The 16,654-nt window shown below is 39.7% G+C and overlaps 1 protein-coding gene across 1 annotated transcript; it reads left to right on the forward strand.

Moving 5' to 3' along the window:
• The first annotated feature begins 10,190 nt into the window (after positions 1–10,190).
• On the forward strand, positions 10,191–12,728 carry LOC146481482 (kelch-like protein 11). Its single transcript, XM_085108257.1, has one exon. The coding sequence runs from the start codon at positions 10,251–10,253 to the stop codon at positions 11,970–11,972; it is 1,722 nt and encodes a 573-aa protein (XP_084964383.1). The 5' UTR covers positions 10,191–10,250; the 3' UTR covers positions 11,973–12,728.
• The last annotated feature ends 3,926 nt before the right edge of the window (positions 12,729–16,654 follow it).

Consider the following 16,654-nt stretch of genomic DNA (forward strand, 5'->3'; position numbering starts at 1 on the left):
AAACCAGCCTTCTTCAGGTACAATGAGAATTTACACTGGGGCATGTGCTTATAGTTAAAAGTATAAAATAAGAACTATTCTGGCCCTTACTCAAGAGGGTCAAATTAACCCTGAAACAATTTCAACTCCCCCTGGAACTCGTTTTAGCCCTTAGCTCAGATGCATTTCAGCCCTTGAGTTAAATTAGTCCTCACAATAGCACTACGAAACGGCCACAATTTGGGGGCCAAAACAGTTCTTTTGAATTTACAGTGTAGCCTTTAGATGGAACACCATCGAAGTCACAGCAGAATACTGCGTTCTTACGAGCTCCACGTGAATTACTTAATAGAACTAGCGACAGTAAACTGGCCCAAAAGGGGCCCAGACGCGTCTAAGGCAAACGTTTGGAAGAGCGTAACTCAGTTATTATATTATCCATTCCGTGAGATGATTACCCATTAGAAGCCAACTGACATAACACACTTTTCACCAGTTATAGCACTGGTCAAAAATCATTGGGACAGCTGACAAATAGAAACAATGACACTACTCTTTTAACGTAAGAATTCATTCATTAAGGATCAGTGAATCCCTTAAGTCAACGTTGAAATATTGTGATCAGTTCACAAAGAAAAAGAAAAACATATTACATGGAAGGGGAAGGGGAACATAGTGTTTCCCGCGCGCTCTCTCACGCATAGCGGGGTTAACTGACATGGCACAGTTTTGCAGCAGTTTACAGAATACCTTACCGTGGAAACTGTGTGTAAACGTGGGTATGGCTTGCGCATATTACAGCAGGAAATTTTGCGTTTCAAAATTGTTTAGCCTTGAATGACATTAAAAACATATTAAACACTAAGGTAACAACATAAGACAGTTCAAAACAGCTGACATTATAGCAGTCCATGGACTTATTTCGAGAGGGCTTGTTATCGGAAGGGTCCAGTTTGCCTCTGCAATTTGCTAGACGTATTTTAGGGGGAAGTGGAGGTGTGTTTTTGGAGGAGCTTCTATTTGAAATTTTAGGGTAGCTTAGTTTAAAGAGTTTGCATGATTAACGTAAAATCTAACAAAAAACTTACTAACTCTATTTCTCCCACGATTTCCAAAAATCCTCCATAAAGTCTGCTAACCATGCCGGATTTCTTTTCTCTAACGAAAACCGCCAAAATTGACTCAAACATAATCGAAATCAATTAACAGGTCCTGAAATGATCTAGTAGTTTCTTTCTTTCCTCTTCAGCAGTGGTTTGACACATGAAAATGATTACATGAATCAACATTCTGGAGATCGTAACTGCCCGTCAAGACTCCCATCAAAGGCCCAGAGCTTAAAGATCGGACGTAGATCTCGTCAAAGTTGTGGATCTCGTGGAGCCAGCGACGAGAAGTACCAGAACAGCAACCCAGGTGAATAGCTGCAGGAACTCGAGGAGACAATGCGCCCTCTTCCCAATTTTGACCGGAATCGTACTTCTCCTCAGTGTGCAAAGACAAAAAGCTTTAAGTATCCTGGAGCCATTTTCCCAGAAAAACGTCTTCCGTTCTTGGCTGACTCTCGGACAGCTTCTTTCTCACAACAAGGTGTTAGGAAATTCAGCACCTATTATGCCGATGTATGGAATGAATCCTCTGTCAGTTTCCGAGGTCATTCCGTACAGCCACCTTTATCAAAAGATAGATGTGTCTTGGTTAGGTCCCCCACGGCTAAAGGAATAGCAAGAGGAAGAAGTGAAACGTTTTCTTACGCGGACTCTTTGCCCTATGTTGAGGACGATGAGGGAGGTAATAGACGAAGACGTTTGTCAAAGATGCCAGGCGTTTCCTCAGGTACGACATGGGTCCGAAAAAGCCCTCAGTGGGAAGACGGGATGCAACCCTGTGGAATACTTCTCTTTCGAAGGAAGAGAGCAAGCCAACTGGCCTCTCAGCAGACGCCGCATTTAATGGGGGAAAATTATTCATTCTGTCATCCTGCCCACCTTGCCTCATTGAGAACCGAGGCTGTATCTGCTGTGAACGATGCAAGCATTCCCAGACAAGAGTGCAAAAGATTAGCAAGCTGCACTTCAATTAGATTAAAGGAGCCCGGTAACGACTTTGTTCCCGTTGCTTTAAAGAATGAGCAGACAAGAGCTAGTTGTGACAGCATCGTTCTTCCTTTTGCAGACGAAATTGAAGTATCCAAACCGCTGCGTGCCACTCCAAGGAAGAAAGCAAGCCAAAATGTTCGTCAGCAAAACACAGATCTATTGGAAAATAATCATCCCCTTTATGAAAAACAAAAGAACTTGAACTTACCTTCATGCGAAGACATTTCTCCTAATCAGTCTCAATGGAATCAGGCGGAACAAGGCTCCATGGAGCCTTGTTACAATCCCGAAAATTCCCGAATGCGTTATGGAAGACGCAAGCGATTATTAACCTACAGTTCATCAATACCAGAAGCACCCAAAGATCCTTTGATATACATTCCTGAAGAGGTTAAGCCAAAACATTTCACATACAGCAGGCAATCTCATTCACAAGAGAACGGAATTGAAGAATTTGGGATGCATTTCAGTGAAGAGAAGAGAGGAAGCCAAAACCAGCCAGCAAGCAGGTTTACATTTTGCGAAGACTCAGAGAACGTGAAATTAAGATCCCACAAAAAATCTCGTCAAAGCTGCCGATGCCAGCCATGGCTTTTAGATACGATAGGCCCGTCGTCCCCTAATGAAGGTAGTCAGAGTCATAATAGAAGGCACAAAAGATCAACAAGTTGCGCTCCATTCAGCTCAGAGCTAAACAATGATTATTTAGGTGCCATAGCTTACAAGCGTGAGCAAATAGGTGTCGCTTGCCGGAGCGAGCCCCCTGCAGAAAAGAGCACGATTAAAGAAACAGCGATACAAGGCAACAGAAAGAAAAAAGCAAGCAAGCATAACTATCAACGGATGTCGCAAATCATGGAGAGCAGTTATGCATTTCATGAAGTCGAGGAGAGTAAGAACGAAGACCAAATCTCAATTCCGTACGGTATTGGAACTTCATCAAATATTGAACCCATGGAAGAATCCGCTACAGAGGAGCCTGTGGAGTCTATGCGGGGGAAATCTTCCAGTGATAAGGAAGTGCAGGAGTCTTTTGAAAGCAAAGAGGAAGGAAGGCCAACATTGCAGAAAATAAAAGAAAATGACAATGACAAGAAAATGTCTTCACATTGTAGATCCCCGTTTAGATCTCAAACAACGACATACCACAACCACGACTCGGTGACTTCAAGAAAGTCAGAATTACCCGATGTAGAGGAGCCCCTTGTTACAAAATTTGATGCCGCCAGCATAAGTTCAACCCTGGAAGGATTCTCTGAAAGCCCTGCCTCAAATAGGCGACAAGGTGTATGTCAAGAACTCGAGAAAACTATGAATGTTATCAAGTTGAATGGATCAAGGATGTCCTTGTACGACTTAAGAAAAGATGTTTGTACCTTAATTGATAATCGTGTTTTTAAACACATTCATGAAGATGAGGGTAAGTGTTAAAGCTGCTGTTTTCTGGCTAAACGGATTGTTATAATACGTTTTTTAACTCAGGTTCCTTCTAATGCCCTTATTAGTTAGGTCACATTGTAGTTCGCTTTCTGTCATTTTAAAATGAGTTTTTTTGCAGCCTATGCTTTGATAAAGAGGATTAAGGTAACTTCGAAATGCACTTACTCGACTCAGACCCAATCTCGTACCTAGTAAGTAAGTTCAAGTTTATTAAAACTCTCTCTGGCAGTTGAAAAGAACTGAATTAACGAGCTAAATTTACAAGAGATAATGAAATAAATAAACTAATCAATAATACTAACAACTAACTAATTGAAATATTTAAATGTAAAAAATTCCTCCGCTCTCCTGGTTGTCCAATTAATTAAGTTTTTGAACAAGTAAAATTGCTGCGGGGTTGTCCTTAAATCATAATGGCAGCTATTAACAACGGGTTTCGGTAGTAAGTGGACCAGGGGGTGATCACTTTGCTTCATTTCATCCATATACTTAAAACACAAGTACTCTCTCCTATCAGCCAGTGTTGTTAATTGAGCCAGCTGGAGGGCCTCTGTGTAAGTCTCAGCCTCTGGGAAAATTATTTTAAGGGCTCTTTTTTGGACTGTCTCGATTACATCAGACAGGTTACCCGGAATAGACTGCCACACTGGTACTGCATATTCCAGGGCTGGTCGCACTGTGGTTAAATATACCTTCAGGATGTTGGCATGATTAACACCCGCTCTACGCAATACCTAGAGTCCTCTGGCTCTTTGGCCAGCGGTTGGTCGCCAGGAGAGACTCTGGGGTGCTCGAATTTTATTACCGCTCGATTTCTGCGGTAAAACAATGCAAGCCGTTACAAGGCAGCCAATCAAAAAAAAATTTTTTTCGAATAACCCAAAGTCCCTTCTGGCGACCAACCGCTGGCAAAAGAGCCCGAGGACTCTGTGTATGAAATTGACTCAGACCTTGTAATATTCAACAATTAGATTATGAACTCGAAATTTTTATCGCGTGATAGTTGATGAGGGCGAAGCCCGAATCAACTATCACGCATAGAAATCGAGAGCGAACAATCTAATTGTTTTAGTATAAATCTACTAGTCGTTCAAAATCCTCTTCACAGACACTTCGAAAACGCGAAAAAGCGGGCGCCATTTTGTTGACAACCGCACACTGTTAGTACTCTATCACTCTACTAACTATCTACAACAGAATAGTGAGTAGCATAGCCAATAAGAGAACATCATTCGTGATGAGAACGCTAGTTGATTTTTTACTAATTCTCAATATATGTCTCTCACGGGGTCTGTATCAAGAAGTTTATATCGATTATTGGACATCCTTTTGTCCGTGCCAACTTTAACCGATCTGTTATATGAGAAAAGTTGTCTCTGTTGACTGAGTCTAAATTACTTATTATTCATAACCGTACTGAGTTATAATATTCGTCGTCATTGTCATGAATGTGAATTATGAAACATATATTTGAACTTCGGATGAAAGATCAAAATCATAGACTAAGTATTAGGGCGAAAAGACAGATGTTTGCAATTTGCAACAACTTAGACTTGAAGATACCACTAATCCTGGTTTTTATACTTCATATATAGTTCTTTCGATCTGCTATGAAATCAGGGATAAGAGATAGGTCTGAAGTGAATATTACACAACAAAAGGCATAACCACATCCCATGTACATACATCTTTATGCTTCTTATTAATTATATAGCGAGAACAGTGTGAAATACGTAAAAAAAAGAAAAACAAAGTGTATTGTATTTTACACAAATTTTCATTTTTTGTAGCTGCTATGCTTTTCATTTTGGAAAATTATTATGTAAAATAGGTAATACTTTAAGAACTTCGGCATTAGCCCGTAATACGAACTCCAAGTCAAAGTAACAGAATTTTATTCAGCTATTGAACTCTGTAAACCCCTCGTTTGTTGTGCACTAGCATGCATGGCCGTCCCGGGCATAAAACTGTTGGTAACAAGGAATTTTTCACAGACAATTGAGCTTCAAAACTAAACTGAGCTTCAATTTGGAACAAAAATGTCATACATTGATATTCGATTTTTGGAAAGCTTTTTACAATTGTTATTGGTAATTATCCCTAGAAATTCGTGGTGAGCCCCAATTTTCATTTTGGACTCCAATATCCCTTGCTTAGATCGATTTTCTCGCATAGTCGTAAAGGGCACCGTCTTTAAGGTAAGGATATACCATGCAACATTGAACTCAGCAAGGTTCTTACAAAATGTCTTCAGATCGGATACCACTCTATCTCTCTGCTTCGGAGATGTTTCGAGCAGTGTTGTGTTGATATGATAATAACTTGAAGGTGTTGCGCGCAGATTATTGTTGTTTACAATATACACCCTTGAAGAGTGGGAGTTCTCTGTATTCTCCATATAGCGGTGAGCAAGTCGGAGAGTCTCCGCTCATAAGAGATGCCTTGCTCATTTTCGTCGTATGCGAACGTGTAGCGAGATTTTAATCTTTTTTAAAAAATGCTCTACGATACTGTGATGACTTGTTTTGGAGTGACTGAAATTGCAAAGTGACGTATACAAACACAATTTCCAGGTGTATAGCTCCCGTTAATATAACACAAAAGGTCAAGCAACCTTTATTAGAGTTTCTTCTCAAGTTCACTTGTGCTGTTTAACTAAAATACGTATAATTTTGTTCATCAATACTTGCTGAGCTAATGTTGTACAAATAAAATGTAATTTAAGCAGTAAGGAGGGTGCAAATCGCACACAAACAAAAAAATTATGGTTAAATGTCGACAATTAGATACGTTCGTTTCTAACACCAAATTATCTGCATTTGTAAGGTTTTATACCCACTCCTCCTTCTTATCCAACTCAAAGTTTTTTTCCCAAGAGAGGATCTTGTTTTTCCCCATCTGGACTCGCTACAACATGGGTTTGCGGGGAGAAGCAAGGCTTGGAAAAATAACAGAATGATTCTTTCTTTGCATTACTTTTGTCATCGAAAAGAACGTATTGCCAGCGTTGGGGTAGCTTTAAGCTAATCCTATTGCAATCGTTTTCCACAATCTCTATGTTAGTGTACCTTTTTGACACGGTTGCCAGTAGATCCATGTACATATCGTGTATAGGTTGAGCAACCTCGTTTGTAGAAATCAGTCATGTAACTACGTTTCGGTTCCGTCCGTTGTTTAAAGAATCAATAAAGTCAGTGTTGGAACCAAAATCCTAGTTTGTTGTTGTCGATTATTGCTCTCAGTCTGTTTCGTGCCGGGTCTGAACCGGTACCCGTTCAAACAATACGCTAACATTTTTCCTCACAAGTACCCCGTTGAAGTAGTTACAGATTGCGTAGAAATGGAAGGGTAAATTCACGCGGTCTTTCTTGCATTTACATTCAGAAAGCTCTCCCCCTAGATTATATATATACTGAAAGAAGGATCGGCGCAGTGTTGGTAGCCCTCGCTTTCCATCAACAAAACTTGCAATCTTGGACAAACTAATTAAAAGAAAAAAAAAAAGCAATTATAGCGCCCCCCCCCCCCCCCCCTCTAAAACAAAAAATCAACGATGAATGGGACATTTTCACCATGACGTCATTTGTTTGCAACTACCAGAATCCTTAATGAGAGCTATTTTTCTTTGTTCTCCACTGGGATTACAAAATTTGAATTTGAAAAGGAAAAAGAAATGAATTCTGGTAGTTGTTTGCATGCATTTTCACAAAGACTTAATACAATGCAAATCCGTTTGTGACGTCAAGTAAGGAATAGACCCATGCCCCTTACTAGCTCGGTCATGGGACAGATGATGGCTAGATTAGCCTATAAAAAGTCAAGATTTGGTTGAAAAAGGCGCTAAATAACGCAATATGTTTCGAACAGGTGCAAAGATTTATTTAAGAGAAAAAAATCGGGGGGTTAGGTGCACTTTATGCACACGCTTGCCTGCCTCACCATATGCCAAGAAGGATGATGTGCGGTCTCTCCGGAGCAACTATTTCTCGGAGAAGTTCATTTATCGAGACACAGGCCTTCCTTGAAAACAAAGTTGACATCAAATTGGGTATCATTTTCGCCGCGGCCCGAGCCGTGTTCCTGGAATGTCATGACAAACTCACGGTCAAACCTAGGCACGATTGCCAAAATGTGCCCGACAGGGGAATCCACGTGAAACCTTTGGCTCGTAAAAAACTACACAAACCCCCTCCCGGCTAAGTGCAGTTCCGTGCCTTGCATGACAGCAAGAAACTTCTTTTGAGAATTGGGGAGAGATGGTCTTAATTTTTTACAATAGTTCAATTGTCCAAGATTCAACCTCGTTCCTAGTTCTTTACCCTCCCAATTTACAACTGAAAAGGCCTGGGAACGAGGTTGTCCAAGATTGTAGATGGGTTAAATTCGTTGTTGTTTGCCGTCCGTGTTCCAAGGATTTTTCTCCGGGTCCTCGGTGTTGGTCCTATCTTAAAAAACGGATGTTTCCAAAGTCCACGTTAGACCAAGGCAGTGTTCCTATAACACCCCAATGCCACCCAGCCCCTTCACCGGAGATGCATTTATTAATATAATAATTTGGAAAGTAAATTTTAAAAATATTTATAATTTTATGTAACATATCAACATCAAATAATAATAATAATAATAATAATAATAATAATAATAATAATAATAATAATAATAATATAATAATAATAATAATAATAATAATAATAATAATAATAATAATAATAATAATAATAACAATACTTGTAATAATAAACATAACATAATAATAACAAAAAAGCAAACAATAAGCAAAGAACCGCACAACGAAAATGCTGCAAGTATAGGCAGGATTTGTAAAAGATCTAATCAGCCAAAAATATGAGTGACTAAAATTTCTGCAAGGCTGATCGGACTGCGTAGAAAACTTAACACGACAGCGACATGATAGAGACCAAACCGAGAATCAACAGAATGCTGCAACCGTGGACAGCTGTTTCGAGCTGGTTGGCTCTCGTCAGCACGGTGTAGCACAGCCTAAAGTAGAACAACCAACACGAGTCGAGTGGTCTACTAAATGCACGTGGTAGTGATTTCGGATGAGCCCAAATTCAGACATCCGTCCACGTCATAGCGCGTGACTACGAACAATGAACAAAAGAACTGAAATATCATGTCGCTGTCGCAATAAGTTACATGTAAATGAGAAAAGCAAAACTTTCCTTCACAGGTACATGGCCAAAACATGTTAAAAAGAAGTACAGCATATCGGATCTAAAAAGATCTTTGGTCCAAAACATGAAAGCAAACAATAAACAAGGAACCGCACATCGAAAATGCTGCAAGTATACGCAGGATCTGTAAAAGAACTAATCAGCCAAAAATATAAATGACCCAAATTTCTGCAAGGCTGATCGGACTGCGTAGAAAACTTAACACGACAACGACATGATAGGAAAGTTTTGCTTTTCTCATTTAACTTATTGCGACAGCAACATGATATTTCAGTTCTTTCGTTCATTTTTCGTAGTCACGCGCTATGACGTGGACGGATGTCTGAATTTGGGCCCATCCGAAATCATTACCACGTGCATTTAGTAGACCACTCGACTCGCGTTGGTTGTTCTACTTTTTGCTGTGCTACACCGTGCTGACCGTGCTACACTGTGCTGATTCTCGGTTTGGTCTCTATCATGTCGCTGTCGTGTTAAGATTGCTACGCAGTCCGATCAGCCTTGCAAAAATTTGAGTCATAATAATAATGGTTTGACACATTTTGGTTCTTTCTCTCAGCTTTCTGAATATGAATATTATACCGTAGTACTTCACAGCCATTCTTGGGTATACACAGGTGCTAGAAAGGCATAATTTGTGAATTACTCAAATTTTTCTCATGCACGACGCTCTAGAGATACTTATTGAGAACATTACAAAATGAAGTGACAAATGATGACATGAAATCAGTCGAATATCCTATCCCCCCCCCCCCCCCAATCTCTCTTCCCCCTCCCGGGTTCCATTTTTATCTGGGCACTTTGTCCCAGCACCTAGCACGGGTACTAAGCGTGCAAGAGGGACATAGTTTTGCCTGGGTGGAAAATCAGTAACTAGGGACGTTTTGTACGCTAGAAAGCCTTGTCTCTATGCCATCAGTTTCTCAGTTTTTGTCACCAAAATTGCACAAATAAGGTCAGAACAAACTACGAGACATATCGCTGGCCAGTTTTACTTGATCTGTGATACCTGCTATACGTTACATGAAATTCAGCTCGTTTGAATTTGTGCGTCATGAAACGAGGAAAAGTTGACCCAAATTTTCAATGTGCATCCTGTGCACTTCTCTGGCAAACTGTACCCGCTGAAGGAAAAAACGCGGCCTGTGCAGTGCACACGAAGAGGCCTGTAATCAAGAATCCCTGCGGGCTGCAATCTCGTACCCAGAGTCCTCTGGCTTTTTGGTCAGAGACTCTGGGGTACTGGAATTTTATTTCCGCAGGATTTTTGCGGTAAAACAATGGAAGCGGTTACGAGCCGTTACGGGACAACCAATCAAGAAATTTTCATAAAATTCCAGAGTCTCTACTGGCGACCGCTCGCTGACCAAAAAGCCAGAGCACTCTGGGTACGAGATTGTGCGGGCTCTAATGCGCCCAGCGGCACAACGTGTTCACGTGATCAAATTTTGGCGCCATATTTAGTCTGGGCTACAAAAATTTTTCAATTTTTTTCCTTTGTATCGTATCAGCTTTATTTTATACTGGACTACTCATGGATTCTCCCCTTGAACCAGTTACAGAGACAGAGAAGCATCACGTTTGTGTGGAAATGATGAAACGCCTCGATATTCAGCGAAGGAACGAACATTTCTGTGATGTTGGCTCCGGTAACGAAGATCAAGCTCGCGTGAAAGCTCACAGAATCGTGTTATGTGCAGGAAGTCCATTCTTTTACAACGCTCTTAACAGTGACATGAAAGAGAAGAAAGAAGGAGTGATCCGATTAGAAGAAACAAGCAAAGCTGTGATGGAAGACGTGTTGGAGTTTCTGTACACCGGACATGTTGATATCAATGAACGGAATGCTTATGATTTGTTTATACGGGCAGATTATTTGCTTATTCCAAGTCTGAAAGTTTTGTCTGGCGAAGTCATTCTGCGATCACTGTCTCTGTCGAACTGTGTGATGAATTATTACTTTGCTGTGAAGTATCAGTGGAAGGAACTTCAGAAAGCATCAAGGGATTTTATTCACTCAAATTTCATTGCTGTGGCTGACACTGAGGATTTCTTGAATTTGAGCAGTAAACAAGTCGAGGAGTGGATTTCAAGTGACGAGATCACCGTGAAAGGAGAGGAAGAAGTGTTTGAAGTTGTCATGAAGTGGATTGAAAGTGGTGAAGGGCGACAGCTGAACTTTTTACACTTGTTTCGCCACATTCGCTTTATTTATGTGCCACGTGACTATCTGTTAAACGTTATTCTACTCAACTCTTTCGTGAGAGACAACACAGACTGTTCAAATTTAGTTTTGGATGCCATGAAAATGGTGTTCAGTAGGGCCGAAGACTGCTTTTTTTCTCAGTCACCAAGAAGTTGCTTGAAGACGCACGAAAATGCTGTTGTTGCTTGTGGATTACAACAAACACTGTGTTACATTCCTGCAAGAAACAAGTGGTACAAGTTGGCAAACATGTTATCTGCTCGGCCCTTTCTCTGCCAAGACATGAGCTCATGTCAAGGAAAAGTGTATTTCATTGGAGGAAACATAGGAGGCCACCCAGTGGAGCATTTTGATCCTTCTTCAAACACTTGGACTCCTCTCATGTCATTTAGTCAACAGATTAAACTCGCTGCTGCTGTTACATTCCAGGGAATTTTGTATGTGGTAGGTGGAGAATTCGTCAGTGAAAGAAAATTGAGCACAGTGCAGAGGTATCATCCTGACACGAACCGCTGGCAGGAGGTAGCATCTCTCAGTGTTGCAAGAAGTGGTGTATGTGCTGTGGCTGACGTAAATTCTCTGTATGCTATTGGAGGGATTCAAGGAGGACAAAGACTGGACGTTGTTGAAAGATTTGACCCAAAGGAAAAGGCATGGAGTACGATTGCTTCAACGTCAATCAAAAGAGGTGGTGCAGACGGGACAGCTGTCAATCACAAAGTGTTTGTGTTTGGAGGCATCATCAGTGGTGACTCGGAGCCAGCATCGTGTGAAATGTATGACCCAGCTAGCGACACGTGGAGCCTTCTTTCCAACATATCAGCTCTGAGAGGCAGCTTTGTAAGTGTATCAAGTTTCAATGGAAAGATTTTTGTGTGTGGTTACTTTGGAGATTTCGCGGAAGGCACCTCACTGTATGTGTATGATGCTGTTACAAGTGAGTGGAGATCTTGCACAAATGTTCCACTGGGTCAGGAAAGATGTAAAATTGCCAGGCTGAGAATCCCCAGAGAAGTTTTGGATAGGTGCGAAGAGGTGGTTTCAGAATGAGAATGTTTTCTGTCACCCTTTAACCCTTCATTGCCACACCCATTTAAGAAAGATATGAAGGGCTCGGTCAAAACTTTGCTAAGTGAAATTTGGTTATGAAATTCAACTTGCTTAAAAGTAGCTCAAACTCATTGTATAAGAAACATAGTGTGTCTATTTTTGATCTTGAGGCTTAAGTCAGTCTGACTTTACCATAATTTAAGAAGATGAAGTTACAGCCAAAGCAACAAGCAGGTTGCTTTAAGGCTAAAATTGTTAAAATTTCAGTCTCAAAGTGCCTGTGAAGCAAAAAAATTTTTTTTTGTATTTTGAAGCTTGTTGTGTCCTGATTACGAAATGACAAAAGAAATTTGACAAAATCAACTAAAACTGACATTTTTCGCCCTCCAAAGAACCTCAAAATTCACTAAATCATGTCCTGTGGACTGGGAACAAGTCTTTGCTCAGGACAATGCTGATGACGTAGCAAATGCCTTGAAGCATTGTTTACTTCTCATTTCTGAAGTATTTCCTATGTCACAGCTTTGTAATATGATCATTTTGGCGGCGTGCAAGATGGAGACACTTTTAGGTGCCAAATTTAAGACTTTTGGTTCAATCTATTCTGCGCTGTGAATGTTTTACTGCCTAAAACCTACATGTAAAAAATCAGAAAATAATAAACTATCATGTTAGAACAAGAATTTTTTTTTACTTCATAGGCACTTTAACTACAGATGCAGTGACTCTAATATGATAATCAATGTTTTCCAAACTTTAACAATTTGACAGACAAAAGTTTCCACCTATCATAGTTTCCTACCCAGTCATTTATATATTAAGTGGCTTGAACTGTTCATTTTGTGGATGAAATACTAAAATAAGACCATTCAATTGAACACATCAGCATTACAGTGGAGCCCTGTTAATACAGGCAACATTGGGCCACAACAATGTTACATGTATATTACAGTGCAACGAACTCAACCGGGGCCACCCAACATTAATCAGCCAATTTTGGGTCACCTTTACAACAAAGGAGTGTAGCTTTGGTAGTTTGTAAACCAATCAAAAACGAGAACATTTCTTTAAATTTCAAAGTGTCGGTTTTTTCAGGTTTCTTCAGGTGACAATATGGCTGAGGTACTGGTAGTCATATTAGCCCAACCTAGACTGGGTTTCTTTTCATCTTCTGTGGCTGGGGGTGGGGGGGGGGGGGTTGTCCCTTTCCTCCTCCATAACTCTGCAAACAACTAACGATAGTACATCCAAAGATGTTTCCTTTGAAGTCTGCAACAAGAAGTGATGGCGTCAAATTATGTGTTAAGTTTGTCATGATTGCCATCTTGGATTTCTGGGTTTCCTCAAAACTTCAGGAAATTACAGTAACAAAAAGTTTCAGAATTAAACGAAAAGTAATTAAAACCACAAAGGAACACTGATATGAGCTAAAAACATAAAGGTTACTGCGAGAAAAGAAAGTAACCTTCGCAAACTTCTGAGTCATCAGTTGTTTGGCTTGTGGTATGTACAAGTAGCAATGTTCAAGAGGGTTGCATTCAAAGTGTTTCATGATTAACAGAGTAAAGCAGTCAATGAGAATGTCTCAGTTGTACAATCAAGTAGAATTCTTCTGGGCCCTGTGTAAAGAAGGTAGAAATTCCAAATTCACAAACCTTGGTCCTAAAGTGGCTTTCTGATTAGCCTGAAGAACTGTCATTCTCTCTCTCTCTCTTTAAATATATTGGAGCTATCAATAGGCCAGGGGTGTAGTTATAAATGCATGCAAACCAGGTGATTCTTCTTATGTTAGAATTTGTTTGAATGAATCAAAGGTACATGTATAGTGGAATAGTATCATGTTGTGATTGAAAGCGGAAAAAATATTGAGTTTTAACCGCTTTGTGTTATTTTAACAATAATTTTACCGCTTGTAAAGCTGTCAATAGTTTGGGGACTATTAGAGGAATTGATATTTGCGTTTGAATGAATTAAATGCCCAGTGCTTATTGTGATTGACAGTAGAAAAAATGTATGAGTTAACCGCGTTGTGTTATTTTAACAATAATCTTACCACTAAAGACTGTCATCAGTTTGAGGGCTATTTGAGTTTGGTAAAAAACAAAAACAAAAAAAAAGATTGACATTTGCGTTAAGTTTACAACAGATTTGTCCAAGACAGAAGAACTGAAGCAGATTATTTTGCAAAGAAAATAAAGTTCTGTCAATATAAAAGTGTCTCTTGTTGTTTTTGTTCAGAGATCTGAATTGTTTATTTGATTGCTTGCGTTTGTTTTGGTTGGTCGCTATATTTACGATTTTCAGTAACACAACGCCGTTTTGAGTCACGTTTTGCCCGCCCCGTCACGCCTGGGCACCTGTTTCCGTGAGTGACTGTTCAGGACACAACACCGGTTCGAAATACAGTATTGAAGCCCTTTTCCTCGAAATTTGACAAACAAATGGTTTTACTTCTTCCTGAACTTATTTTTTCCTATTTTTTCATATTGCCTGCAAGGCGCACTGCCTTGTATTATTTTAATAGAGAGGAATGAAAGGATTATGAAAACAAAAAAATTACATCAAGAAAGTCAACAGTGTTTTAAGCATGAATGAGCGAGAAAAGGCGAATTTTACGTCCAAAGCATGAACTGTGCCGGATCCTCAGTAGAGGTCATTGTTTGTATGAGAAAAAAAACCACCAAAATTAATAAAAGCAACCTAAAAAACCTGGCCAGCTTGAACAGGTTAAGAGTCAATTGGGTTGTTCAAATTTGCCTCACTTTCTCGGCGCTTAGTCACTTTGGATTAATTATTTTTATATTTCCCCAAAATTTCATGGTTTCCGAAGTCATCCTTGACAAATCGAACAAATATTCTGCAAATTTCTTCCAGTTCAGAATGGAAGATGAAATGGGTACGTAGCTCTCAAGACCCTCCCTGGCCTGGTACAGGAAGGTTTAAGAAAACTTCGACCACACGCAAGAGCGTTCTGTTTTATAAATTAAATGCCCTCCCCGTTGATATGCCAAGCAACAAGTGTAAAATGAACAAATTCCACGTTTTATTGAAAACACGATTTTACAAGATTTGCTGTCGTTATAAATTTAGTAATTGAGTACATTTATAGACCGTATTTATAATTAGCCTCTTTACAAATTTTTATAGCGCCAAGTTCTCAAAGGCAACTTGTGATCTCATAAATGCGTAAGCATACGTCATAGACTTGGCAAGCCACGCCCCTGTATTAGCAATATTAATTCTGCACGCGAAATAGCATGATATGCTAATATGAAATTTCTTAAACTTTATATTTTCAGCATATTGGTTTTTCGTATTTTGCTCGTTTCTTTAGCGACACGCGCAGTCACTGATAAGCCGAGAATGTCGGCTTACGAAAGTACTGGTCAAGTAACAGGGTATTTCAAATTTAAGAGCCGATGACTGAACCTCACTCAGCTTGCGAGGCTTGATTAAATAAAAGCATCTAGATCTGGTGCGTTGGTGCCCCATCTGTCCCGCAGAAGATCCTGCCACTGCATTTTTAACTCTTCTTCCTTAACAGCCGATTTGAAAGTTTTGAAAGCTTTCGCTATGAATGACATCAGTCCAACAGTCAGTGTGCATGTAGCAGAAATGTCGGCCGCTTCTTGCAAAATGTCTTCGCGTGGAAGGTCTGTTTTTGATTCAGCTTGCTCTACGATGGCTTGCAATGCGTCTTTGATTTGTTCCATTCCACTTTATTCAGGTATCGCTGACTGAAATAATCCCTTTCTATTTGCAATCCTGGATATCAAAAGTGAACAAAACAAATTAATATTTTAATTTTCAATATTATTAGATCCTTCCAAAATAGTGTTGTTTTTGGCAAGGGTCTCTTCTAACGCAAAATCGCACAGACATCTTACTTTAGCTGAAAACTTTATCCAGTACAGAGTATCTTATACGTTTTATTGCCAGTGGACTTTATACCATTCGGTCATCTCATTGGTTGAGAAATCCGAGCTCTACCTGACTTCGCCTTAGCCGGGCTTGTCAACATCGCCATCAAATACTACGTCTCTGAATAAGTTATCATTAAGCTGGACAAAACTCATATTTGCTACGAATAAGTTGATTTGCTTTGTAAAGTTATGTTTGTTGCCTGACACCGCATGAGATGCAGAACATATTCATGCAAAGTGAAACTATATCAATTACCCACCTTGTATTTCACCAGTCCGCCAAGTTTTCCCTTCAAAAGTTTTCCAAAACCGATTTTAAAAATTTAATGCTCCGGACGTATGGCGCGCAGATCGAGTATTCTTGATAGTTAATGTGTATTCAGTGATCAGCGTAAATTTGTGTTCGGCATAAAGTTGGTCGCAAGAACTTAAATGCTGGCTAGATCGTGTTGCGTGTGGTAGGCAGATTAGAAAGACAAAAGTGACGTCATTAAAACTAGCTCCTTTAGGATGAGGTGCTCACAATGATCTCAAATAATTATCTTATATTGTTTTCACTGCAATTATACTGGTCAGTTTACGTTGGAAAAACAAAATTTGTTAGTGCTGGACAATGGGAAAAGACAAATGACGTGAAGCGACTCTAACTAAACGATTTGTAAACTTGTGGTTCAATTTTACGCTTGGTTCAATTTTTCTTTTTCTTTGTTTTATACTCATTATCACACATTACCGTATACAAAAACAAAGGAAAATAAA

The sequence above is a fragment of the Pavona decussata genome, unplaced genomic scaffold (genome assembly GCF_977016875.1).
Source record: "Pavona decussata unplaced genomic scaffold, jaPavDecu1.1 SCAFFOLD_49, whole genome shotgun sequence".
In the NCBI taxonomy this organism is placed as follows: Eukaryota; Metazoa; Cnidaria; class Anthozoa; order Scleractinia; family Agariciidae; genus Pavona; species Pavona decussata.

Coding starts and splice junctions, on each gene's coding strand:
- LOC146481482 (XM_085108257.1), top strand. CDS start 10,251: ATGGATTCTCCCCTTGAACCAGTTACAGAGACAGAGAAGCATCACGTT.